General features: G+C 36.8%; 1 protein-coding gene across 6 annotated transcripts in view; it reads left to right on the top strand.

The window, feature by feature from the left end:
- Window positions 1–424: 424 nt before the first annotated feature.
- The window catches only part of PCDH11X (protocadherin 11 X-linked), a 1,077,187-nt gene continuing 1,049,847 nt past the window's right edge, over window positions 425–27,764 (top strand). For all 6 annotated transcript variants that reach the window (XM_054719537.1, XM_054719583.1, XM_054719637.1 and 3 more), the window contains exon 1: window positions 425–964. In XM_054719537.1, the coding sequence (XP_054575512.1) occupies window positions 425–964 (540 nt within the window). The remainder of the gene's footprint in view (window positions 965–27,764) is intronic.

The raw sequence follows: 27,764 nt of genomic DNA on the forward strand, positions 1-27,764 counted from the left end.
GTAAAATATTCCTTTACTTTTCTATTTAATTAAATATTTTAATTATTTTATTACCTTTAACTAGCTTGGTATATTATATTATGTTTTACATATTTTATCAATGGTGGACACTTATATAACTTCTCAGGCTTTTTAATTACTGTAGATAACTGTAGATATCTTGTTTCATTGTACATTTTAATGTAAAAATGTATAATATTTTACTTAAAAATCTAACAGTTTATTTAAAAGTGTTGATTGTATTTTGTTTAATGATTTTAATTTAAAACTGAGTAATTATTTAACATACATTTAATTGTCAGCTTTACTAATTTATTCTTCCTCTTCCTCTTTCTCTATCTCTTCTCTTTCTCTCTTTCTCTTTTCTTTTTGACAGTACTCTGCGGGGCGGGGGGTACAACGAACTTTGAGCCTTGTACCTGGTATGGACTTGTTGTCCGGGACGTATATATTTGCGGTCCTGTTAGCATGTGTCGTGTTTCAGTCTGGCGCCCAGGAGAAAAACTATTCCATTCGAGAAGAAATGCCAGAGAACGTCCTGATAGGCGACTTGTTGAAAGACCTCAACCTGTCCCTAATTCAACACAAGTCCTTAAAAATTCCCATGAAGTTCAAGCTAGTGTACAAGACTGGGGAAGTGCCACTGATCCGAATCGAAGAAAGTACTGGTGAGATATTCACTACTGGAGCCCGCATTGATCGTGAGAAATTATGTACTGGTATCTTACTGGATGGCCGTTGCTTTTATGAAGTGGAAGTTGCCGTTTTGCCAGATGAAATATTTAGGCTGGTTAAGATACGTTTTCTGATAGAAGATATAAATGATAATGCACCATTATTCCCAGCAACTGTTATGAACATATCAATTCCAGAGAACTCAGCTATAAACTCTCGATTTGCTCTCCCAGCGGCCATTGATCCTGACATAGGAATAAACGGAGTTCAAAACTACCAACTCATTAAGGTGCGTTTTAAAAACATTTTTGCTAGAGATAACTCATTTTTTTAAAGACAAAAAGAATGGTCTTAGTGTACTTCAAATTTTGAGTAAGTCATCACATTAATTTTTCAAAGTTTAAGCAAACTATTGTAGAGGAAATTCATCAATGCAATTTTTGAAATTGCATAGGGTATATAAATCTGAATCTTCATTTTATGTGTTTTAATTTTCACCAATTGTTAGTTTTCCCCTTAATCCACTATGGTGGTAAGACAAGGGACTCAACCATACTACTTGTTGTTTGTTGATTTGTTGATGGTTGCCCTTCTGACAGGTGTGAGATGATAACTGATTGCTGTTTTGATTTGCATCTCTCCAATAATTAGTGACTTTGAGCATGTTTTCATATGTCTCTTGGCCTTCCTTCTGTATTCTTTCAAAAAGTGTCTATTTAGGTCTGTTGCTCATTTTTTTTATTAGATCGTTTGTCTTCCTTTTGTTATGTTGTATGAGTTCCCTGTAAATGTTGGAGATTAAACCTTTATCAGTGATAACATTGGCAAATATGTTCTCCCATACAGTGGGCTTTCTTGTTGTTTTGTTGATGGATTCTTTTGCTGTGCAAAAGCTTTTTATTTTCATATAGTCCCATTTGTTTATTTTCTCTTTAGTTTCCATTGCTCTAAGAATGGTATCAGTGAAGAAATTGCTTCAGTATATGTCTGAGATTTTGCTGCCTGTGGATTCCTCTCGTATTTTTATGGTTTCCTGTCTTATGTTTAAATCCCTTATCCATTTTGAGTTAATTTTTGTGTATGGTGTAAGTTGGTGGTCTAGTTTAATTTTTTTTGCATGTATCTGTCCAATTTTCCCAACACCATTTATTGAAGAGGCTGTCTTGACTCAATTTTATGTTCATGTCTCCTTTGTCAAATATTAATTGAGCATAGTGGTTTAGGTTGACTTCTGGGTTCTCTATTCTATTCCATTGGTCTATATGTCTGTTCTTGTGAAAGTAGCAGGCTGTTTTGAGAACAGTGACTTTGTAATACAGCTTGAAATCTGGTATTGAGATCCCACTTACTTTGTTCTGCTTTCTCAGGATTGCTGCAGCTATTCAGGGTCTTTTTTTTTTTTTTTTTTTTTTTTTTTTTATTCCAGATGAATTTTTGGAGAGTTCTTTCTAGGTCTGTGAAATATGCGGTTGGTGTTTTAATGGGGAGTGCATTGAATCTATAGATTTCTTTGGATAGTATGGACATTTTAATGATGTTGACTCTACCAATCCATGAACATGGTATGTTCTTCCATCTGGTTATGTCTTCCCCTATCTCTTTTTTCAGTGTCCTGTAGTTTTCCACATACAGTTCTTTTACCTCCTTAGTTAAGTTTATTCCTAAGTATCTTATTATTTTTTTTTGGAGCGATGGTAAATAGTATTGCTTTTTTAGTCTCTCTTTCTGAAAGTTCACTATTGGTGTAGAGAAATGCCATAGATTTCTTGGCATTAATTTTTTATCCTGAACATTGCTGAATTCATTTATTAACTATACTAATTTTTAATGTAGCCTTTAGGGTTTTTTATGTATAATATCATGTCATCTGCGAATAAGGACAGTTTTACTTCTTTTCCAATTTGGTTGTCTTTTATTTCTTCTTCTTGTCTAATAGCAATGGCTAATACTTCCAATACTATGCCAAACAGGAGTGGTGAGAGTGGGCATTCCTGATTATTCCTGTTCTTAGGGGAAATGGTTTTAGTTTTTGCCCATTGAGTATGATGTTGGCTGTGGGTTTGTCATATATGGCTTTTATTATGTTGAGGTATGAGCCTTCTATTCCCACCTTGCTGAGAGTTTTTATCAAGAAAGGGTGTAGGATTTTGTCAAATGTTTTTCTGCATCAATTAATATGAGTATGTGATTTTAATCTCTCAATTTGTTTATGTGATGTATCATGTTTATTGATTTGCAGATATTGTACCACCCTTGCATCCCCGGGATAAATTCTACTTGGTCATGGTGTATGATCTTTCTGTTGTACTGTGGGATCTGATTTGGTAGAATTTTGTTGAGGATTTTGGCATCTATGCTCATGAGGGATATTGGCCTATGATACTCTTTTATTGTGTTGTCTTTATCTGGTTTTGGTATTAGGGTGATGCTGGCTTCATAGAATGAGCTGGAAGTGTTCCTTCCTCTTGAATTTTTTGGAATATTCTGAGGAGGATAGGTTGCAGTTCTTCCTGGAATTTTTGGTAAATCTCCACTCTGAAGCAGTCTGGTATCAGACTTTTGTTTGCTAGAAGCTTTTTGATGACCACTTCAATTTGTTCCATAGTTATTGGCCTATTGAGATGTCTAGATTCTTCCTGATGGAGTTTTGGAATGTTATATTTTTCTAGGAATATGTCTATTTCCTCCAGGTTGTCCAGTTTGTTGGAATAGAATTGTTCATAGTATTTTTTAAAACAATCCTTTGTATTTCTGTGGGGTCTGTTTTTATTTCTCCTCTTTCATTTCTGATTTTTTTTTGGGGGGGTCCTCTCTCTTTCCTTCTTGGTGACCCTGGCTAGAGGTTCATCAATCTTGTTTATCCTTTCAAAGAACCAGCTTTTGGTTTTGTTGATCATTTGTATTGTTGTTTTTTGTTTTTGTTTGTTTGTTTGTTTGTTTGGTCTCTGTGTTATTTATCTCTGATCTGATCTTTACTATTTCCTTCCTTCTGCTTACATTGGGCTTTTCTTGTTGCTCTCTTTCTAACTCTTTCAGTTGTAGGGTTAGGTAGTTTATTACCATTGTTTCTTGTTTTTTTTCAGTAGGCTTGTAGAGCTATGTACTTCCCTCTCAAGACTGCTTTCACAGTGTCCCACAGATTTTGGATTGTTGTGTTTTCATTGTCCTCTGTTGCCATGATGTTTTGTATTTTGTCTTTGATGTCTCTGGTAACCCAATCATTGTTTAATAGCATGCTATTTAGTCTACATGTGTTTGATTTTTTTGGATTGTTTTTATTGTAGTTGATTTCCAGATTTATGCCATTGTGATCTGAGAAGATTCTATATGATTTCTATCTTTTTAAATTTGAAGAGACTTTGCCTGTGACCCAATATATGGTCTATCTTTGAAAATGACTCATGTGCACTTGAGAAGAATGTATATTCTGTGACTTTGGGTTGAAATGTTCTGAAGATGTCAATTAATTCCATCTGATCTAGTGAGTCATTTGGGATTGATGTTTCTTTGCTGATTTTTTGTTTAGAGGATTTGTCCAATGGTGATAGTGGGGTATTAAAATCCCCTACTATGATTATATTGCTGTCAATATCTCCTTGACATTCTCTAGAAGTTTTTTTTGTATATTTGGGTGCTCCTGTATTGGGTGTGTATATGTTTACCAGAGTTATTTCTTCTTGTTGGATTGCTCCGTTTAGTATTATGAAGTGGCCTTCCTTATCTCTTTTTATGTCCTTCACTTTGAGATCTAATTTGTCAGATATAAGTTTTGCTACCCTAGCATTTATTTCATTTCCATTTGCCTGAAAAACCTTTTTCCATCCCTTCACCCTCAGTCTCTGTGCATCTTTTTTTCTGAGGTGGGTTTCCTGTAGACAGCAGATATTTGGGTCATGTTTTCTTATCCACTCAGTTACCCTATGTCTTTTGATTGGGGCATTTAGTCCATTTACATTTAAAGTTATTATTCATAGGTGCTTATTTGTTGCCGTTTTTATTCTTTACCCCTGTGTTCCTTCTTCGCTTCCTATTTCTTCTTTTTAGAGCAGACCCTTTAGCATTTCTTGCATTGCTGGTTTGGTGGTAATAAACTCGCTTAGTCCTCTTTTTGTCTGTGAAGCTTCTGATTTCACCCTCAATTTTTATTGATAGCCTTGCTATATAAAGTATTCTTGGATTCAGACCCTTCCTTTGCATGACTTTGTATATTTCATTCTATTCCCTTCTTGCCTGATGTGTTTCTCTTGAGAAATCAGTTGCTAGTCTGGTGGGGGTTCCTTTGTAGGTAACTTTTTGTCTTTCTCTGGCCACTTTTAAGATTTTTACTTTGTCGTTGGTGTTTGCCAATTTAATTATAATGTGCCTTGGCGTCAGTCTTTTGGTGTTCAATTTGTTTGTAACTCTGTGAGCTTCTTTGATTTGTGTGAGTTTTTCTTCCCTATATCAAGAAAGTTTTCCATCATTATTTCTTAAAACAGGTTTTCTATTTCTTGCTCAGTTTCCTCTCCTTCTGGCACTCTTATTATGCAGGTGTTATTTTGTTTTGTGTTGTCCCAAAGTTCCCTTAGGCTCTCCTCCTGTTTTTTATTTTTATTTTTTCTAGATGCTGTTCTACTTGGGTATTTTTTCCTACCTTGGCTTCTAGCTCACTGATGCAGTCCTCTGCTTCTTCTAGTCTACTGTTGATGCTTTCTATTGTGCTTTTTATAGCAGTGATGCCATTTTTCATTTCTTCTTGGTTCTTCTTCATTTCCTCTGGTTCTTGCACATATTGATGAATTTCTCTTCCATTCTTTTCAACCACCTAATGACCATTTCTCTGAATTCTTTCTCTGACAGGTTGCTTGCTTCCATTTTGTTTTATTCCTTTTCTACTGATGCCTCCTTTTCTTTCATCTACTGGCTGTTTCTTTGTCTCCTCATGATGTCTCTTCTCTGGGAGTCTGCTTATGTAGTTCTTTCTCTCATTATCTTAGGCGAATTCTGACCTTTCCATGAGAAGGTGCAGAACTCCTCCTAGTCCACGCATTCTAGCTGCTTGGGTTCCAGTGTTCCTGGGTTCACAGCTATTCCCTGGGTGTCATTGTTGTAGATTCCCGGGATTTTTAGACTTCCAATAACATCCAATCTCCCCTTCAAGATGTCGTGGTATTTGTGTCAGTGCCGGTTGCTCCGTTAGGGATTTAAGCAGCAGTGGAGGCTGCCCCGTCAGGGGAACCCCATCTGGCAATCCCCAACAGTCACTTGGAGTATAGCTGTCCCTCTACTCACAAATAAACACTCCCCGTGTGACCACACACTCTCCTTTTGTTCTCTCACTCACGCACTATCTTGCAGTCTGCCTTCCTGTCAGCAGCCATCTTCCCTCTTTTCTCAGTGATTATTTTTGATATAAAGCTTTATTTTGCCTTTTTAAAATATTCTGAATAAATTTACTTGAGAGATGTGTAGAACATTTTTCATTACTAGCATTTCTACACATATATAGAATGATAATTATTTTTCATAATGATTTTCAAATCAAGGTCAGATCTTCAAGCATGTTGAGTCATCAAAATGAGAGTGAATTTCAGCCAATGTGCTGCTTGTTAATGTTAAATATTTTCATTTTATTCCAATTCTTTGAAAACACAGAGGATTTATTCGCAGTAGAGTGTAAGTAAACCTTTTAGTGAAAAAGCTTCAATTAATCTGAAGAACCTCTTTTGCCTTGAGTTGAGTCTTGGATGGGGAAGTCAGAGGGAAGATTAAATGGTGTTCTTCAAAATATTTTAATTACCTAATGTGATATATAGGGCAGTAGAAAACTCAGATTTTGGTATTTGAAATAGTACAATGTGCTTTAATGATCTTGAAAAATTTGTAAAAGAACAAATGTGTAGATTTAATATAGAGATGGTCAAGGAATTTTCAAAATTTTATAAACATTTTTTGACAATTCATTACCAGATTATGATTAACATGATCAATGCTAAAAGTATTCAAAGGTTACATAAATAAGATATTGTAATGTACTATATTACCTGAAGGTTTTGGCTTAGAAGGTGTGAAATATTGGAAAACTTCTCAGCTGATGCCAATATCTTGTGAAGATATATTTATTTATAAATCCATTTAGAAATTTAAGGCTACAGAACTCTTGAGTGAATTTGAGTGATATGCAAATTTGTGTGTGAATATAAGTAAAAACAGAAGTGGTAGGTTATTTATAAATGAGAATTTAGGTAAAATCCAGTGGCAATGGAAAAAGTTGTAAGAATAAAATAGATATAGATCACAATTTTGTACTTAGGAAAACTAGAAAAGCCACTTCCAGCTTAACATTTTTTACCTTTAGTTTCTTCTTTCATAATATGAAGATGATGATGTAAATGCCACAGGGGCAGAATTGGAAAGAATAAGCACTAACTAGAGAGTAGATATAACTTCATAAAATATTTTTGGAGATGCTTTAAAATATGTGGCTATTTATAGAAATGTGAGGGTTAGTGAATGCTATCTTTAAAACAACACTGCCCAATAGAACTTCCTGCAATGACTACATTTCTATAATATGTGATATCCAATATAGTAGTTACTGGCCACATGTGGCTATTGGATACTTGAAATAGGATTAGTGTTACCATTGAACTGAATTTTAAATTTTATTTCATTTTAATTGCCACATGTGGTGGTAGCTACCATATTAGACACCACAGTCTAAGCAAAACCAATTTAATTTGAAAATAAAATTTAACAGGTAAAAGCAAAGACTTGTCAAATTAAAAACATGTCATTCTACTTTAGAATGTGTGATAAGCCAAAAGTGAACTATACAATGCACCTAAACTACTGGGGCATTTATATGGCTCCAGGTACAAGTACTATTCTGACTCTTTGTTAAAAATAATGAGTATGGAATACAAAGCTTATACCCATGCATGCAGAGGGCTAAGGCATGGGTGATGTTAACTGAATGCACTTTGACTTACAAAAAGGTCCTGTCATGAAAATAGTTTGTATGCTGCCAGGATAGAGAGGTTAAATAAAAAGAAGGAAAGAAACATGTTTTGATTCATCCATAAACTTTAATAAATGTTACAATTTGAAAGTAAGTAGGCTAACCATAGTAATTTATTTTGAAAGACCCTCTGTCCTACAGAATAAAATAAGAACTTAATTAACACTTATGTGTTCTATTTTTGTTGAATAGACAAGACTAACAAAATCATAGTTTATACTAACTAGGGAAATATAAAATTCATATGAAAAGATAACATAATAGCCAAAACCGGTTTGGTTCAGTGGATAGAGCGTCGGCCTGAGGACTGAAAGGTCCCAGGTTTGATTCCGGTCAAGGGCATGTACCTTGGTTGCGGGCACATCCCCAGTAGGAGGTGTGCAGGAGGCAGCTGATCGATGTCTCTCTCATCGATGTTTCTAACTCTCTATCCCTCTCCCTTCCTCTCTGTAAAAAAAAATCAATAAAATATATTTTTTTAAAAAAGAAAAGATCATATAATAAAGGGGGAAATAATTTTAAAAATTATAGGCAAAAATAGGTCAGTTTGTACATGAAAGGATCCTGCTTTTGACAACTGTATATTAAATAACTAAAAATAAAGGCAGTGGTAGATGAATGGCAGCATGAGAGAACCCCTTGGTTTCTCCCCTTGAAGTTTCAACAATTTGAATGGCTATAACTCTACAAAGGATTACACAGTGAATGCACAAACACACCTGAGAGATATGCACATTGAAACATCTAAAGGTGGGCAAGTGCGAGTGAAGTGGGGAGGTGAGAAAGGTAAGAAGCTAAAAGGAGCCATACTTGCAGTTCTGCAGCTGAAAGCTCAGAACGAGGCTCAGCCCAGAAAGGGGAGGAATTGAGTTGTGGCTGGCACTCCACTCAGCCAGGAGGAGCAAAGAAATTTAGTGAGCATTCCTATAAGAGTAAGCAGTGCAAGCTGTGGCTGAGCCCAAGTTCCTGGTCAAGACACAACACTGGAGTGAGGAAGCGGTTGTAGGCCAGTCAGCATTCCAGACAGAGAAACAAATCCATGGAGCTTGGTTGCCTATAGTCTCCCAGAGCTCGCCTCCTCTTGTCCTTGGTGTCTAGTTATGGAGCATACTATCTGCAAGCTGGAGGACTGGTACTACAGAATCAATTTCATCCCTTTGCAAAGAGTGCACTCTGTGACTGGTTTCAGGGTTGGGGCACAGAGAGGACTCCCAGATGTCAAGATGGCTGAGATCATCATCACTGAAATGACAAAACAACACATAAGGCTGCTGGGTTCCCCCAGCTCAGCTCACCCTACCCTAATGAATTGCAACTACACTGATGGCAGTATCTGGTTGTGGTGACAGCACTGGCATTTCACAGACACAAAAACTTGTGATTTAGCTCCACTTATTGGAAAATAATAGAAAGGCCTATTCATATTAATCTGCTAGATAAATGTCACCTATACACAGAGAAGGAATCCATCAAATACCACAAATAACCAAGGTAGTGAGGCAGTTCAAAAAGAAAATGAAAAATCTCCAAAAAACAAACTTAAAGACATGGGAATATGTGATTTAAATGACAAAGAAATAAAGATTATAGTTCTGAAAAAAACTAAATGTGATGCAAGAAAACACAGATAAGGACCTTAATTAACTGAGAAACCAAATAAAGGAACAAAATAGATATTTTACAAAAATATTAAAACTAAAAAAAAAGGAACAAATATAAATTGTGGAAATGAAGAACTTAATAAAGGACATCAAGAATGAACTAGCAAGCCTGGCAGGGTTGCTCAGTGGTTGAGCATTGACCCATGAACCAGGAGGTCACAGTTTGATGCCAGTCAGGTCATGTGCCAGGGTTGTGGACTCTATCCCCAGTAGGGGGCATGCAGGAAGAAGCTGATCAATGATTCTCTCTCATCATTGATGTTTCTAACTCTCTCTCACTCTCCTCTCTCTGAAATCAATAAAAAGAAGAATGAAATACCAAGAATAGGGAATAGAGATGACCATATGGAGGAAAGTATTATTGATATCAGATAGAAATCTAGAAATGACAGAAAGAGAAAAAGAGAGAAAATTGAGCATAAAAAAATAAAAGAACTATAAAAGAACTATCTGACTCCATCAGAAAGAACAATCCTATATAATAAAACCCTAATATGCAAATTGACTGAACAGTGGAATGACTGGTCGCTATGAGCTGACCATCAGGGGGCAGATGCTCAACGTAGGAGCTGCCCCCTGGTGGTCAGTGTGCTCCCACAGGGGGAGCACCGCTCAGCCAGAAGCTGGGCTTATGGCTGGCAAGTGCAGCAGAGGTGGCGGGAACCTCTGCAGCAGCATTAAGGAGCAGTGAGCCGAGCGGTAGGGAGCAGCAATCAGGCAGGCGGTAAGGAGTGAGGGGTCCCGGACTGTGAGAGGGCACAGGCTGGGCTGAGGGACTCCCCACCCTCAGTGCACAGATTTTGTGCACTGGGCCTCTAGTATAAGAATAATAGGCATACCAAAAGAAGAAGAAGAGAGAGAAGGCAACAGAGAGCCTATTCAAACACATAGCTGATGAAAACATCTCAAACCTATGAAAAGAGCTAGATACTGGAATCCAAGAAGGAAAAAGAATGCCTAATTACCTCAATCCAGAGAGGCCTTTTCCAAAGTGCACTATATTAAAACTGTCAAAAATTAATGAAAAAAAATAATTCTCAAAGCAGACAGAGAAAAGAAGAAAGTAACCTATAAAGGAATGTTCATTAGGTTATCATCAAACTTCTCAGCAGAAACCCTACAAGCTAGAAGAGAGTGGAACCAAATATTCAACCTACTGAAAGAAAGAAATTACTAGCCACGTATAATATATCCAGCAAACTTATCCTTTAGATATGAAGGAGAAATAGAAGACCTCCATTGCATGAAATACTCAAGGGGATTATTATACCTGAAACAAAAAGCAAAATATCACAAAACTATGAGTAAGATAACTAACAACCTTATTGCAAAACCACAGATGATTTGTGATAACAAAAACATAAAAGGGGAGGGGATAAAGGTCTGAATTTGCAAAGGAGGATGGAAGCCAGATTCATTCAAAAGAAAAAAGACTACTGTATTAATGAAACTCTCTTTTTCATAACCCTAATGGTAACCACACATAAAAACCTAAAACTTAGGCACATAGCTTTAAAAAAGAGGAAACAGAGGAAAGAAATATGGAACACCATCAAAGAAAAACAACAGATAGAAACACAAAGAAAAGAACCAATGGAAGTACAGAGCTACCAGAAAATAAAGGATAAAATGGCTATAGGAAATTCTCATACACCAAGAATTAACTCTAAATGTAAATAGACTGAATTCACCAACAAAGAGGCACAGAGCAGCAAATTGGATCAAAAACAAAACCCAACCATATGATGCCTTCAGGAGACACAGCTAAGCTGCAAAGACAAAATTTGACTCAAAGTGAAAAGGTAGAAAATGATTATTAAGCAAATAACATCCACAGGAATTCAAGTGTAGCCATACTTATATTTGACAAGATGGATTTCAAGATAACCAAGGTAATATGAGAGAAAAATGGATATTGTATAATGATAAAGGGGATATCAAGAAGACATAACACTTCTTAATATATATATGCACCCAATTAGGAAGCACCAAAATATAGAAAATAACTACTAACAGAACTAAAGAAAGAAACTGACAAAACCACAATCATATCGATATTCCATTGACAGCTCTAGATAAATCAACCAAAACAGAAAATTAATAAATATCAACTTTAAATGACACGTTAAACAAAATGGGCATAATAGACATTTGCAGAGTCTTTCATCCCAGAATATCAGATTATACATTCTTTTCCAGTGCACATGGAACATTCTCAATGATAGACTATATGACTAGTCACAAAACTAGCTTTAGCAAATTGAAGAAGATTGAAATTATACCAAGAATATCATCTGACCAAAATACCTTGAAATTAAAAAGCTACTGAAAAACAGAAATAAAGAAACCCACAAATATGTGGAGATTACAAGACCGGCATCTTACCATTTGGCCACTGCACCCATGAGTAGGTGAGTGTAATAAAATAGCTATGGGGAGAAACCAAGATGGCGGCATAAGGTATACACCTGTACGTGCTGCCTCTCACAACCACACCAAAACTACAACTAAAAGACAAAACATCTATCACCCAGAACCACAGGAAAGCTGGCTGAGTAGAAGTTCTACAACTAGAAGGAAAGAGAAAAGAGCATTGAGATGTGCACAAGCACAGAAAAGCTGAGGTAAGCAGGTGTGTGAATCAGGCTGGTGGTTGGTGACTGGGTGCGCTGTTTCTTTCAACCGAAAGGAAGACACAGCTCCCCATTACTCTGAACTCCAGTTTCTGGTGAGACTCTGGGGACCCAGACCCCTACGGAGAGAAGCTGGACTGTTTGCCATCTGGTCGGAAAGTAAGGGTGGCTTTCTTGCAGAGCTGTGTGCAGGAATCATTGTTTACTGCGCTGGGGCACCGGACGTGGGGACTTGGAATCTCAGAGATGCAGAGATGGCTGACTGGCAGCTATCACTGTTTGCCACACCCTAGTGACTCCCTGAGACCCTGCCCCATCCAATTTACAAACCCACCCAAACTGTGAGCAGCGGCTTTTGCATATAAATGGCCTGCCCTATCGCAGCTTAACCTAACAAACTGCAGCTCTGGTCAGACCAGGAGAAATCTGCAGACCTCGCTGTAGCTCCTGCTGGGTGGCCTCAGACAGTAGCTGACCTGCACGCCATTGGAGATCCAGAAGCCAGTGTACCTAGTGGTCAGTGTGAGAAGACACCAGATTTCAACTTCTCACATCCATAAGTGACACATTCAAGAGGCAGACTCAGTGAGCACCAAAGCCCCACTGAAACAAGTCCTGCCCCAGAATGCAGAGACAAAGAAACATGTCACAAATGAAAGAAATGGAGGAAACAAACTACTGGACATAGAGTTCAAAACCATATTTATAAGGTTACTCAAGAATCTACTAAAAACCTCTGAGGAACGTGGTTAAACCTTTAAAGATCTTAATGAGAATGCCAAAAAAAAAAAAAAAAAAGGAAAAGGACCAGTCAGAAATTAAGCATACACTGTCTGAAATAAAGAATATACAGAAATTCAATAGTAGATCAAAGGACCCCAAGAATCAAACCAAAGATTTGAAACATGAGGAAATAAAAAACACCCAACCAGAAAAACAAAAAGAATAAAGAATCCAAAAATATGAAGATAGTGTAAGGAGCCTCTGGGACAACTTTAAGCATACCAACATCTGAATTATTGCGGTGCCAGAAGAAGAGAGAGAGCAAACTATTGAAAACCTATTAGAAGAAATAATGACAGAAAACTTTCCCTACCTGGCGAAAGAAATAGACTTACAAGTCCAGGAAATGCATAGAACCCCAAACAAGAGGAATCCAAAGAGGACCACACCAAGACGCATCATAATTAAAATGCCAAGGGCAAAAGACAGAGAATCTTGAAAGCAGCAAGAGAAAAACAGTTACCTACAAGTGAGTACCCATACGACTGTCAGCTGATTTCTCAACAGAAACTATGCAGGCCAGAAGGGAGTGGCAAGAAATATTCAAAGTGATGAACAGCAAGAACCTACAACCAAGATTACTCTACCCAGCAAAGCTATCATTTAGAATTGAAGGTCAGATAACGAGCTTCACAGACAAGAAAAAGCTAAAGGAGTTCATCACCACCAAACCAGGATTATATGAAATGCTGAAGGGTATTCTTTAAGAAGAGGAAGAAGAAGAAAAAGGTAAAGATAAAAATTATGAACAACAAAGTGACAACAAATACATACCTATCAACAAGTGAATCTAAAAATCAAGTGAATAAAAAATCTGATGAACAGAATAAACTGATGAATATAATAGAATCAGGGGCATAGAAAGGGAGTGTATTGACAATTCTCGGGGGAAAGGGGGTGTGAGGGGTGCGGGAAGAGATTGGACAAAAATCTTACACCTATGGATGAAAACAGTGGGGGTGTGTAAGGGCATGGGGTGGGGTGGAGAATCAGGTGGAGGGGAGCTATGGGGGGGGAGAGGAACATATGTAATAATCTGAACAATAAAGATTTATTTTAAAAAATAACCTTTTTTCATATTCAAATGTAATGCAAATTAATTGTAGAAAATAAAGATCATCCAAATAAATAAATAAATAAATAAATAAATAAAAAATAAATAAATAAATAAAATAGCTATGGTACATTTACACAAGGGAATAAATACTACATGGCTGTAAAAGGGAAGAAACTCTTACTTTTTGTGACAGCATGGATGAACCTGGAGATTATTATGCTAAGCTAAATGAACCAGTCAGAGAAAGACAAATACCATATGATCTCACTTATATGTAGAATCTAATGAACAAAATCTGCTGATAAACAAATAAAACCACATACATGCATACATGGTAGAGACTAACAGATATCAGAGGGGAGGTGTTGGGGAAGCAGGCAGGATGAAAGAAAGTGAAGGGAATAGCTAAAGAACGTACAAGCATAGGCCATGGATGCAGACAACAAAATCTCGCCACTCAGTGTATGTATGTGTGTGAATGGCTATCATCAATAAATCAACACATACATACACTGAGTGGCGAGATTTTGTTGTCTGCATCCATGGCCTATGCTTGTACGTTCTTTAGCTATTCCCTTCACCTTCTTTCATCCTGCCTGCTCCCCCAACACCTATACATATACACACATAAAGTATATATATTAGAGGCCTAGTGCATGAATTCGTGCATGGGTGGGGGTCCGGTCAGCCTGGCCAGGGGGAGGGGACATGGGTGTTTGGCCCGCATGCCTGCTGGTCAAACTCCTGGTCGAGGGGACAATTTGCATATTAGCCTTTTATTATATAGGATATACACTGAGTGGCCAGATTATTATGCGTTCAGAGATCATAATAATCTGGCCACTCAGTGTATATTACAAATATGTGGAGATTAAACAACATATTGCTGAATAATGGGTCAAAGAAGAAATAAAAGTTGAGATCAAAAGATATATATACAGTATATATACTATACTATATTTGAGTGAAATCATATACTATACTATATATACTGTATATACAGTATAAATGAATGACAATATGATATATCAAAATTTCTGGGATGCAATAAATTCAATTATAAAGGGAAAACAAGAGAAATCCCAAGTAAACAATGTATCATTCCATCTTAAACAGCTAGAAAAAGAACAAAATCCACTTAAGTTCACTAGAAGGGAAATAATAAAAATTAGAACAGAATTTAATGAAATAGAGAACAAAAAAAAACTATATAAAAATTAATACACCAAAGAGCTGGTTCTTTGAAAAGATTAATAAAATTGACAAACCCTTGGCTAGACTTACTAAGGACAAAAGAGAAAAGATAAACAAAAGATAAACAAAATCAGAAATGATAGAGGAGAAGTTACTACAGACAAGATCATACTAGAATACTATAAAAGACTATGTGCCACCAAATTCAATAAACTAGAAGAAATGGATAGGTCCCTAGAAATATATAATCTTCCTAGACTGAATCATGAAGAACTGGGAAATCAAAATAGATTGATAAACCATGAGGAAATGGAAACATCCATTAAAAATCTCCTGAAAAATAATAGTCCAGGACCATATGGCTTCACTAGTGAATTCTGCCAAGCTTTCAAAGGAGATTTGATATAGATCCTTCTCAAACTCTTCCAAAATTTGAAGAAAGGGAAATATTTCCTAACACATTTTATGAGACCGGGGCTGGGTGGAGATAGGAAAATGTGGGGGGTGGGGTTGGGGGGTGGGCACATCTGTATTAGTGTCAACAAAAAATAAAGTTTAAAAGAAGTGATTATATATATAATGAAATAGAGAACAAAAAGACTATATAAAAATTAATACAACAAAGAGCTTATATATATATAAAATATTACAAAGAATAATATATAATATATATATATATTACTATACATATATATCATGTATAGTAATATATGTATATATTACTATATGTAATACTTTAAACAATAAAAACATTTTTAAAAAGTGAGCAGAGAACCTGAACAGACACATCTTCCAAGATGACATGCAAATGGCCAACAGATATATGAACAATTGTTCAACTTCACTAGCTATTAGGGAAATGCAACTCAAAATTACAATGAGACACCCATTAGAATGGCTATTATCAACAAGATGAGTAATAATAATTGTTGGAGAAATAGGAACCCTCATTCACTGCTTTTGGGAATGTAAACTGGTACAGCCACTGTGGAAAATGGTATGGAAGTTCCTCCAAAAATTAAGAATAGAGTTACCATATGAGCCAGAAATCCCTCTTCTGGGTATCTACCAAAAATAACTGGAAAACATTTATTTGAAATTATATATACAACTCTATGTTCATTGCAGCATTATTCACATTGGCCAAGACATGGTAATAACCATAGTGTCCTTTGATAGAGGATTAGAAAAAGACAATGTAGCACATATACACAATGAAATACTACTCAGCCATAAGAAAAAAATTAAACACTGCAATTTGTGACAACATAGATGGACCTTGAGGGTATTATGATAAGTGAAATAAGTTTATCAGAAAAAGCTAAGAATCATATGATTTCACTCATATGTGGGATATAAAACTGAAACTCATACACGCAGAAAAAGTGTGGTGGTTACCGGAGGGAAGAGGACAAGTGAGTAGTATAAGGTAAAGGGGCCCAAATATATGGTGACAGAAAATAATCTGATTTTGTGTGATGGAAAGACAATACAGATTATGTATCATAGAAATGTACACTTGAAATGTTTAAATAATCCTATTAACATATGTTACCCTAATAAATTTAGTTAAAATATAAAATAACTGTGTTTATAAAAAAAGTAAAGGCAGTGGTAGAAAATATTTATTAAGTGTATTTAAAATGTGTATTATATAAAGTAGCATAAGACTTAAAACTTAGAATATTTATATTAAATTTTTAATATATAAATGTTTTTAATTAATTTATGCATTTTTATATTAAGTATGCTTTGGCATATTGCTTTGAAAAGCATTAATATTCCATATTTTAAATATTTGTAAAATGCATTTAAATTAATATTAAAAAATATTCATTTATTTTTTATTTTAACTAGTATAGAGTTGGGAACCAGAATATGGTCTTCTGACTCGTAGATTTGATAGATAGACAAACAGACAGATAGGTAACATGAGGGCAAGAATTACAGCAGCTTCATGATATATGGCAAAGGAAGAAAAAAGAAAAAGAAGAATAAAGTGTAGAAAGTGAGTATTGAAAGAATAAAGTCATTAACAATTGATTTTTGCTTAGTACAAAGAACATTTTATATATATATATATATATATATATATATGCCTAAGTGACCAAAGGACCGAACGACCTGAACGACCAGTTGCTATGACGTGCACTGACCACCAGGCAGCAGATGCTCAATGCAGGAGCTGGCCCCTGGTGGTCAGTGCATTCCCACAGTGGGAGCACCGCTTTGCTGACCAACCTGTCCTGCCAGCTCACCAGCCCAGTGGCAGCCAATCACTCCCTCAGTAGTCCTACAGGTCCAATCTTCAGAGAACAGGCCAGGTACCAAAGGACCAGTGCTGCCAGCTTGATCCTGACCAAACGACTGCATCCTGGAAGTAGGCCTCAGGGCACCATGGCTGCTTTCCTTCCCTAGACACTCGGCAAGGAAGAAACAATATAAAAGAGGCCACCAGGTGGCTCCAGTCAATCCACACAAATGTCAGTAGGAAGGATCCGGATCCCAGGCTGGCAAGGGCATCCCACTGCCCACCTGGAGAGCTGAGTGTGTCCCCCAACCACCCCCACTTGGGACCACACCTGTGCACAAATTCGTACACTGGGCCTCTAGTTTTATATTGAAACAAAACTTATCTCTGTGACCTTGCATAAGGTTAATTTTCAACTTTTGTAGAGATGAGGTTACTCTGTGAGAAAAAGAGATTCATATATAAAATTTATGATGTTGGTTGCAACTTAAAAGATATACAGAAGTGAAATAGTCTCTGTTCTCTATATTTTAAGTAAGCTATAATAAGAATTTCCCATGATATTTTTCTCCCATTTTTTTTATTGTTTAAAATATTACATATGTCTCCTTTTTCCCCAATTGACACCACCCCAGCCAGTCCCACCCTGGAGGGCAAGTCCCCACCACACCAGTGTCTATGTCCATTGGTTTTGCTAATATGCATGCATACAAGTCCTTTGGTTAATCTCTAACCCCCCTCCTCTGCCATTTGTCTCTGGATATATTTTTGTTTATCAGTTTATGTTGATCATTATATACCACATACAAGTGAGATCATGTGGTATTTATCTTTTTCCAACTGGCTTATTTTGCATAGCATAATGCTCTGCAGTTCCATCCATGCTGTTGCAAATGGTAAAAGTTCCTTCTTTTTTATAGCGGCATAGTATTCCATTGTGTAGATGTACCACAGTTTTTTAATCCACTCATCTGCTGATGGGCACTTAGGCTGTATCCAAAGCTTAGCTATTGTAAATTATGCTGCTATGAACATAGGGTGGATATATACTTTCTGATTGTTGTTTCTGGTTTCTTGGGATATAGTCCTAGAAGTGGGATGACTGGGTCAAATAGGAGTTCCATTTTTAAGTTTTTGAGGAAACTCCATACTGTTTTCCACAATGGCTGCACCAGTCTGCATTTCCACCAGTAGTGCATGAGGGTTCCTTTTACTCCACATCCTTGCCAGCACTTGTCATTTGTTGATTTATTGATGATAGCCATTCTGACAGGTGTGAGATGATAACTGATTGCTGTTTTTATTTGCATCTCTTGGATGATTAGTGACTTTGAGCATGTTTTCATATGTCTCTCGGCCTTCTGTATGTCCCCTTTCAAAAAGTGTCTATTTAGGTCCTTTGCCCATTTTTTGATTGGATTCTTTATCTTCCTTTTGTTAAGTTCTATGAGTTTTTTGTAAATTTTGGAGATTAAACGCTTATCTGAAATAGCATTGGCAAATATGTTCTTCATGCAGTGGGCTTTCTTGTTTTGTTGATGGTTTCTTTTGCATTGCAGAAGCTTTTTATTTTGATGTAGTCCCATTTGTTTTATTTTCCCCTTAGTCTCCATTGCCCTAGAAGCTGTATTGGTCAATATATTGCTATGACATATGTCTGGTATTATCCTGCCTATGGCTTCTTCTAAGATTTTTATGGTTTCCCATCTTACATTTAAGTTCTTTAGCCATTTTGAGTTTGTTTTTGTGTATGGTGTAAGTTGGTGATCTAGTTTCATTGTTTTGCATGTGTCTATCCAATTTTGCCAACCCAATTTATTGAAGAGACTGTCTAGACTCCATTGTATGCTCTTGCCTCCTTTGTCAAATATTAATTGAGCATAATGGCTTGATTCAATTTCTGGGTTCTCTGTTCTGTTCCATTGGTCTATATGTCTGTTCTTGTGCCAGTACCAGTTTTGAGGATAGTGACTTGCTAATATAGCTTGATATCTGGTCTTGGGATCCCTCCAACTTTGTTATTCTTTCTCAGGATTGTGGCTATTCTGCCTTTTTGTTTTTTCCAGATGAATTTTTGGAGAGTTTGTTCTAGGTCTGTGAAATATACCTTGGTATTTTAATGGGGATTGCATTGAATCTATAGATTGCTTTGTCTAGTATGGACATTTTAATGATGTTGATTCTACCAATCCATGAACATGGTATGTTCTTCCGTTTGTTCATATCTTCCACTATCACTTTTTTCAATGTCTTTTAGTTTTCTGAGTACAGGTCTTTTACCTCCTTAGTTAAGTTTATTCCTAGATATCTTTTTTTTTTATTTGTTGCAATGGTAAATGGGATTTTTTAAGTTTCTCTTTCTGTGAGTTCATTATTGGTATATAAAAAGGCGATAGATTTCTGGGTGTTAATTTGGTATCCTGCTACATTGATGAATTCATTTATTAAGTCTAGTAGTTTTTTTATAGAGTCTTTGGGGTTTCTATGTATAGTAACATGTCATCTGAAAATAAGGACAGTTTTAATTCTTCTTTTCCAATTTGGATGCCTTTTATTTCTTCTTGTCTGATCGTTATGACCAGCATTTCCAGTACTATATGGAATAGGAGTGGTAAAAGTGGGCATCCCCATCTTGTTACTGTTCCTAGGAGAAATGGATTTATTTTTTGCCCATTGAGTATGATGTTGGCTGTAGGTTTGTCATAGAAGGCTTTTATTATGTTGAGGTATGATCCCTCTGTTCCCACTTTGCCAAGAGTTGTTATCAAGAAAGTGTGTTGGATTTTGTCAAATGCTTTTTCTGCATCTATTGATATGATTATGTGATCTTTGTCTCTCAATTTGTTTATGTGATATATCACACTTATTGATTTGCGGATATTATACTATCCTTGCATCCCTCGAATAAATCCCACTTGGTCATGGTGTATGATCTTTGTAATGTAATGCTGGATCTGATTTGGTAGAATTTTGTTGAGGATTTAAAAAAATCAAGGATATTGGCCTGTAGTTTTCTTTTTTGTGTTGTCTTTATCTGGTTTTGCAATTAGAGTAATGCTGGCTTCATAGAAAGAGCTTGGAAGTGTGCCTTCCTCATGAATTTTTTGGAATATCTGAGGAGGATAGGTTTTAGTTCTTCTTTGAATGCTTGGTAGAACTCCCCTCTAAAGTTGTCTGGACCAAGGCTTTTGTTTGCTGGAAGATTTTTTATTACTACTTTAATTTCTTCAGTAGTTATCAGCCTATTCAGGTTTTTAAATTCTTCCTGATAGAGTTTTGGGAGCCCGTATTTTTCTAAGAATATATACATTTTGTCTAGGTTGTTCTGTTTGTTGGAATAGAGTTGCTCAAAAATAAACAACTTAAAAACAGAAGGAGAGCCTAAGGGAGCTATGGGACAACACAAAATGAAACAGCATCTGCATAAAAGGGGTGCCAGAAGAAGAGGAAACAGCAAAAAATAGAAAACCTTTTTGAAGAAACAATGACAGAAAACTTCTCTGATATTGGGAAGAAAAAACTCACACAAGTCCAAGAAGCTCACAGAGTCCCAAGCAAGATGAACCCACCCCCACTCCCACCCCACCCCCCAAAAAAAACAGGCAACAAGACACATCATAATTAAATAATTTATAATTTTCTCCAGTTATTTTGTGGATGTTTTGTAAACACTAATCTCCTTTTAACTATGCCTGGCCTTCTATAATCTAGACTGTTAAATTGACTCCTGTCTTAGATATTATGTTCTACATACCCCACAAAGTAGCGGCCAGCCTTATTTAGGTATTAATGAATGTAAAAATAGCATTTTAACAAATAACTTTCTGACACTACCAGACAACTGTGGACTTCGGTGAAGCAATTAGTTTTATACTCTCATATTTCTATCTTAATTCATATTGACTTCATTAGATTAGCTCCAGCTGTAAGTCAACATAAACTATTGTCTTATACTCTTGAGTTATTCTGAAACATCTCCATGCTTTGCAACACAGCTTATTAACATTTGTTTAAACTGCTGCAGCTGTTAAAGTTTCTTAAACTTGTGATTGCTTCAATGAGTTAGTGATAGTTGATTCACTATGTTTACAATGCATTGCCATAATGAGTTATTGACAATTCTTTTTACTGAAAACAGCTTCTGTGTTTTGTGTTAGCATGATATTTTTCTTGAAATATCATGAAAGATATTTTTCTTTTTAAAAAAAGATATTTTATTGATTTTTTGCAGAGAGGAAGGGAGAAAGAATAGAGAGTCAGAAACACTGATGAAAGAGGAACTTCAATCAGCTGCCTCCTGCACACCTCCTACTGGGGATGTGCCCGCAACCAAGGTACATGCCCTTGACCGGAATCGATCCTGGGACCTTTCAGTCTGCAGGCCGATGCTATCCACTGAGCCAAACCGGTTAGGGCTGAAAGATATTTTTCATGTCCTAGCCCAGTGGTTGGCAAACTGCGGCTCTCGAGCCACATGCGGCTCTTTGGCCCCTTGAGTGTGGCTCTTCCACAAAATACCACGTGTGGGGGCGCACGTACAGTGCTATTGAAACTTCGTGGCCCATGCGCAGAAGTCGGTTTTTGGCTCTCAAAAGAAATTTCAATCGTCGTACTGTTGATATTTGGCTCTGTTGACTAATGAGTTTGCCGACCACTGCCCTAGCTGATTTGGCTCAGTAGATAGAGTGTTGGCCTGCAGACTGAAGGGTCCCGGGTTCAATTCCAGTAAAGGGCATGTACCTCAGTTGCAGGTTCCTCCCCTGCAGAAGCCCTGGTCAGGGCTCCTGCAGGAGGCAACCAATCCATGTGTTTCTCTCATATCGATATTTCTCTCTGTCTTTCCCTCTCTTCCACTCAATGTAAAAATCAATGGAAAAATATCCTCAGGTGAGGATTAAAAAATATTTTTTTTCATTGTATTTTTTCCTCACAAATAACTGACTATATAACGCTGTGCTTTCACACATGGTTAGCAACTTGTTTCACAAATAACTCAATTTATTCTCCTAATCACAGTTATTAGTAGTTGCGTTAAAAGATAACTGCTTACTTTTCTGCTTGCATAGGCAATACTTGTAGTTATTTTAAATATTGATTTCTCAAATTATTTCCATAGAGATAGTGGACAAATGGTTTGATCTGTAGAGTTCAGATTCAATTTGTACATTAAAGGATTATGTGTGTGTGCCTGGTCTATATCTTTGTGTATATTTTCACCTCCATTTTATTTTAATCTGGTTGTCTGTCATCTATTTGCATTATACAATTTACCCTCTACTTAAGTATAAGTTTGAAAGTGAAAGGGCCCTTCTTAGTAAATTAAGTGGGGACAACCAGAATATACTTATAGTCACAATATCTAAAACCAAATTATCTAGACTAGTTCCTTCTTTGACATTTTACTTCCCTCTTCTTCCTGAAGGTCTGGTCTACCTTGCGTGAGAGAGCTGCTACTTGCTGTGAAAATCAGTAAAATCAACTATTGTGCAAACTCAAACTGTATTATCCATTTATTTCAGCTGAATAACTCTGAGGCCAAGTTAGCTCAATTGGTAAAACATTATCTTATGAAGAATTATTTGATAGCAAACATGCTGTCATCAAGCTTACTTAAGGAATAGAAAACAGACATAATTTCATTAAAATTATCTTATTTTGGACATAGAATTTTATTAGTCAAATATATGAAGATATCTGTTCTTTGCGTCCATGTACTTACTGACAAAAAGTAAGAGGAATTAGAGTTTTAACCAATTTTTAACAATTAAGTTTAAGAAGTCATATGTGTTATTCAGTTTCTACTTTTCTACAGTTTTCCCTAGATAGTTATTTATCTGAAGGCTACTTGGGCATAGCCTAAAAGAGGATGTGTTAGAGAACCTTTTGTTCATATAAGAATTAAATCAAGAGCCGTGAGTGGTTTCTGCAGAAGAATAGTTACTTATATGCATGAATGTATTTTTCATAAATACTTCTAATGGAACAGTTTAAATTTTCCTTTCTTACCTTAGTTTGAGAATAATTGATACCATCAGGTGGTATCAAACTTATACTCTGTTGGTGTGTCTACACCTACTAACATTCTTTTCATGAATTTGACAGGATTTTTTCACTCAGGAATTTAGAGATTTCAGGCACATAAGTCAGCATCAGAAGGTACATGATGCTCACGCATATCATGCTTGTATCCTGTTCTGGTAGAGCCAATACTTTTAAATATAAATTTAAAATTTTCCTTCAAAACTGTTCTACATGGATTGGTCTAGATATAAAGTATTTTAAAAGTTAATTGTGCATATAAGGGTCACTGATCTTTTATAAGACATTATTCATGAAAAGTGAAGTAATTAAGTTAATTAGTTAAATGCATTTCAAACATGTTTATATTGAAATCACCTTTAATTCTTAGATATAGCTTGAATATTTTAGCACATTCCTTAATAAAAATAACTGAATTACATTCAATTATCTAGTTACTAGAGTTAACCTTTTGCACTCGGATGTCGAGTGTGACTCGACATGGTTAGCATTAGAATAAAGGAATCAAGAAAAAAGCAAGCGAGTGCAAAGGGTTAATAGTAATTGCTACAAACCTAAATATTTCTGGTGATAATAAAATATAATTTAAATACAAAATGTGGTATAGAGTTCAGTTAGTTTACTAGTCTAATGGTTTATAGTGTACATTAGATTTTAATGATATTATAAAATGCAAATTACTTACTATTAGGTTCCTTAACTTTATATTAAGTGTTTTTCTTCCACCTCTTGGAAATTTAACAAATCAGAAATGATTTTCATCAGAGAAACCAAGATGGCGGCATAGGTAAACACCTGAACTGCTGCCTCACACAACAATTTCAAAACTACAACTAAAAGACAAAACAGACATCATCCAGAAACACAGGAAAGTTGGCTGAGTGGAAATTCTACAACTAGAAGGAAAGAGAAAAGCACATTGAGACTCACAGGAGCTGCAGAAGTGCAGAGGTATGGAGGCGCGTGCGGAGAGGGCTGGCAACTGAGTACGCGACTGGCTTTCTCAATTGGGAGGGAGACAAAAGCTCCTGACTGCTCTGAACTCCAGTTCCTGGCATGACTCTGGGGACCCAGACTCATACAGGGAGAAACTGGACTGTCTGGCAGTGGGTGAAACTTGAGGACGGCTTTCTCTCAGAGGTGCTTGCAGTGATTACCGTGGGACACTGAGAACCAGGGGCCTCTTAGGGCAGGGCTGACAGGAAGCCATCACTGTTTGCTCCACCCTGAGATCCCGCCCCACGAAGCCATTGCTGTTTGTTCTCCCCCATCCCAGCTGAGCACAGAGGCTTTTGCATATGAATGACCTGGTCCTTTGAATTCTAAACTTACCTAACAAACTGCAGCTGAGTCAGTGAGACCCAGAACATCCAAAAGAAGGCCCAAGGCCCCGCAGCAGCTTGCATTGCTTCACAGCTGGGCCTCAACTGGGCACTTCCGAATCCCAAACAAAGAGAAGGAATCTGCAGATCTCTCCATAGCTCCTGCTGGGTGGCCTCAGGCAGAGGCTAAATTAGCACGTCCTAGGAGATCCAAGAGCCAGTGTACCCAGGGGTCAGAGTGGGACCATCCAGATTACAACTCCTCAGATCCATAAGGGACACACTCAGGGTGCAGACTCAGTGAGCACCAAAGCTCCACTGAAGCAAGTCTTGTCTCATAAGGGTGTCTGCAGCACAGAAGTTCTCCCATCGTAGACACAGCTGATCCTTACAGCCAATTGTCCTGGAGGTTCAATTCCTCCCAGTGATACCAACAACAATCAAGGCTTAACTACAACAATACTGTGCACACAGCCCACAGAGGGGTTCACCAAGAGTGTCCACCTCAGGTAACTGGGGAGGCTGAGCCACTGGGCCCTATAAGACACCTAGCACACAAAGTCACTCTATCAACTCAGGGAAGCAGCCAAAATGTGGAGACAAAGAAACAGGTCACAAATGAAAGAAATGGAGGAAAGCAAATGACTGGATATAGAGTTCAAAACCACAGTTATAAGGTTTTTCAAGAATTTTCTAGAAAAGGCCGATAAATTTAGTGAGACCCTCGAGGATATGAAAAAGGACCAACTAGAAATTAAGCATACACTGACTGAAATAAAAAATAATATAGAGATCAAACAGCATACTAGAGGATCCCAAGAATAAAATCAAAGATTTGAAATATGAAGAAGCAAAAAACACCCAACCAGAAAAGCAAAAAGAAAAAAGAATCCAAAAATATGAAGATAGTGTAAGGAGCCTCTGGGACAACTTCAAGCATACCAACATCCGAATTATGGGGGTGCTAGAAGAAGAGAGAGAGAGCAAGATATTGAAAACCTATTTGAAGAAATAATGACAGAAAACTTTCCCTACCTGGTGAAAGAAATAGACTTACAAGTCCAGGAAGTGCAGAGAACCCAAAACAAAAGGAATCCAAAGAGGACCACACCAAGACACATCATAATTAAAATGCCAAGAGCAAAAGACAGAGAATATTAAAAGCAACAAGAGAAAAACAGTTAGTTACCTACAAGGGAGCACTCATACGATTGTCAGCTGATTTCTCTACAGAAACTATGCAGGCCAGACAGGAGTGGCAAGAAATATTCAAAGTGATGAATAGCGAGAACCTACAACCAAGATTACTCCACCCAGCAAAGCTATCATTTAGAATTGAAGGTCAGATAAAGAGCTTCACAGATAAGAAAAAGTTAAAGGAGTTCATTACCGCCAAACCAGTATTATGTGAAATGCTGATTCTTTAAGAAGAGGAAGAAGAAGAAAAAGGTAAAGATAAAAATTATGAACAACAAATACATATCTATCAACAAGTGAATCTAAAAATCAAGTGAATAAAACATGTTATGAACAGAATAAACTGGTGAATGTAATAGAATCAGGGGCATAGAAAGGGAGTGGACTGACAATTCTTGGGCGGAAAGGGGTGTGGGGGGTGCGGGAAGAGACTGGACAAAAATCATATACCTATGGATGAGGACAGTTGGGGGGGGGGGCAAGGGCAGAGGGTGGGGTGGGAACCGGGTGGAGGGGAGCTATGGGGGGATAAAAAGAGGACCAATTGTAATAATCTGAACAATAAAGATTTATTTAAAAAAACAAATGATTTTCATCAGAGAAAATATATTTTTAGAAGATAAAATCAGTATTTACTAAATGTTTACCATTGAACTATCATTGATAGGTTTAACTATATTTAAAAAATACAGGCCAGTGTTGTGAAATGTTGAGAAATTGTGATTTCATTAAATTAGAATTTGATCATTAAAACATAAATTCAAAGTCTGTCAGCCGAGAAATAATTTTATTTATCTATCTTAAATTTATCTTTATTGTTGAAAGTATTACAGATGTCCCCCTTTGTCCCCACATTGACCCTCTTCACGCCCCAACTGCCAAACCCTCAGCCTTCACCACACTATTATCTGTGTCCATGTGTTATGCATAAATACATATTAAGTTCTTTGGTTACTTTCTCCCCACTTACCCCCCCATCTTTTCCTTTACAATTCATCAGTCTATTACATGCTTCTAAGTCTCTGGATCTATTTTGTTCATCAGTTTATTTTGTTCATTAGATTCTCCAGATGAATGAGATCACATGATAGTTGTTTTTCTCTGACTGGCTCATTTCACTTAACATAATACTCTCCAGGTTCTTCCATGCTGTCTCAACGGGTGAGAGATCCTTCTTCTCCTTCTTCTTCTTCTTCTTAAGAATTCTTTTTTGTTGAAAGTATTACATACGTCCCCCATTTCCCCCATTGACTCTCTACAGAATGTACCTGCCCCCCTCCCCAGGCCCTCACCACCCCATTATCTGTGTCCATGGGCCATGCATATATGCATACAAGGTCCTTAGTTGATTACCTCCCAACAACCCAACCTCCCCCACCTTACCTCCAAGATTTTGCACTCTGTTCCATGCTTCCATGTCTCTGAATCCACTCCATTCATCAGCTTATTTTGTTATTTAGATTCCACATGAGTGAGATCATGTGATACTTGTTTTTCTATGACTTATTTCACTTAGCATGATACTCTCCAGGTCCTTCCATGCTGTCTCAAGGGGTAAGAGATTCTTCATTTTTACTGCTGCATAGTATTCCATGGTGTAAATGTACCAGATTTTAGCTATTATAAATAGTGTTGCTATGAACATAGGGGTGCATACATTCTTTCTGATTGGTGTTTCAGGTTTCTTTGGATATATTCCTAGAAGTGGCATCACTTGGTCAAATGGGAGTTCCATATTTAAATTTTTGAGGAAATTCCAAAATGTTTTCCATAATGGCTGCACCAGTCTGCATTCCCACCAACAGTGTACTAGGGTTCCCTTTTCTCCACATCCTCACCAGCACTTGTCATTCATTGATTTGTTGATGGTGGCCATTCTTATAGGTGTGAGGTGATACCTAATTGTCATTTTAATTTTCATCTCTCTGATGATCAGTGACTTTGAGCATTTT

This window comes from Eptesicus fuscus, chromosome 1, assembly GCF_027574615.1.
Source record: "Eptesicus fuscus isolate TK198812 chromosome 1, DD_ASM_mEF_20220401, whole genome shotgun sequence".
NCBI classification, from domain to species: Eukaryota; Metazoa; Chordata; class Mammalia; order Chiroptera; family Vespertilionidae; genus Eptesicus; species Eptesicus fuscus.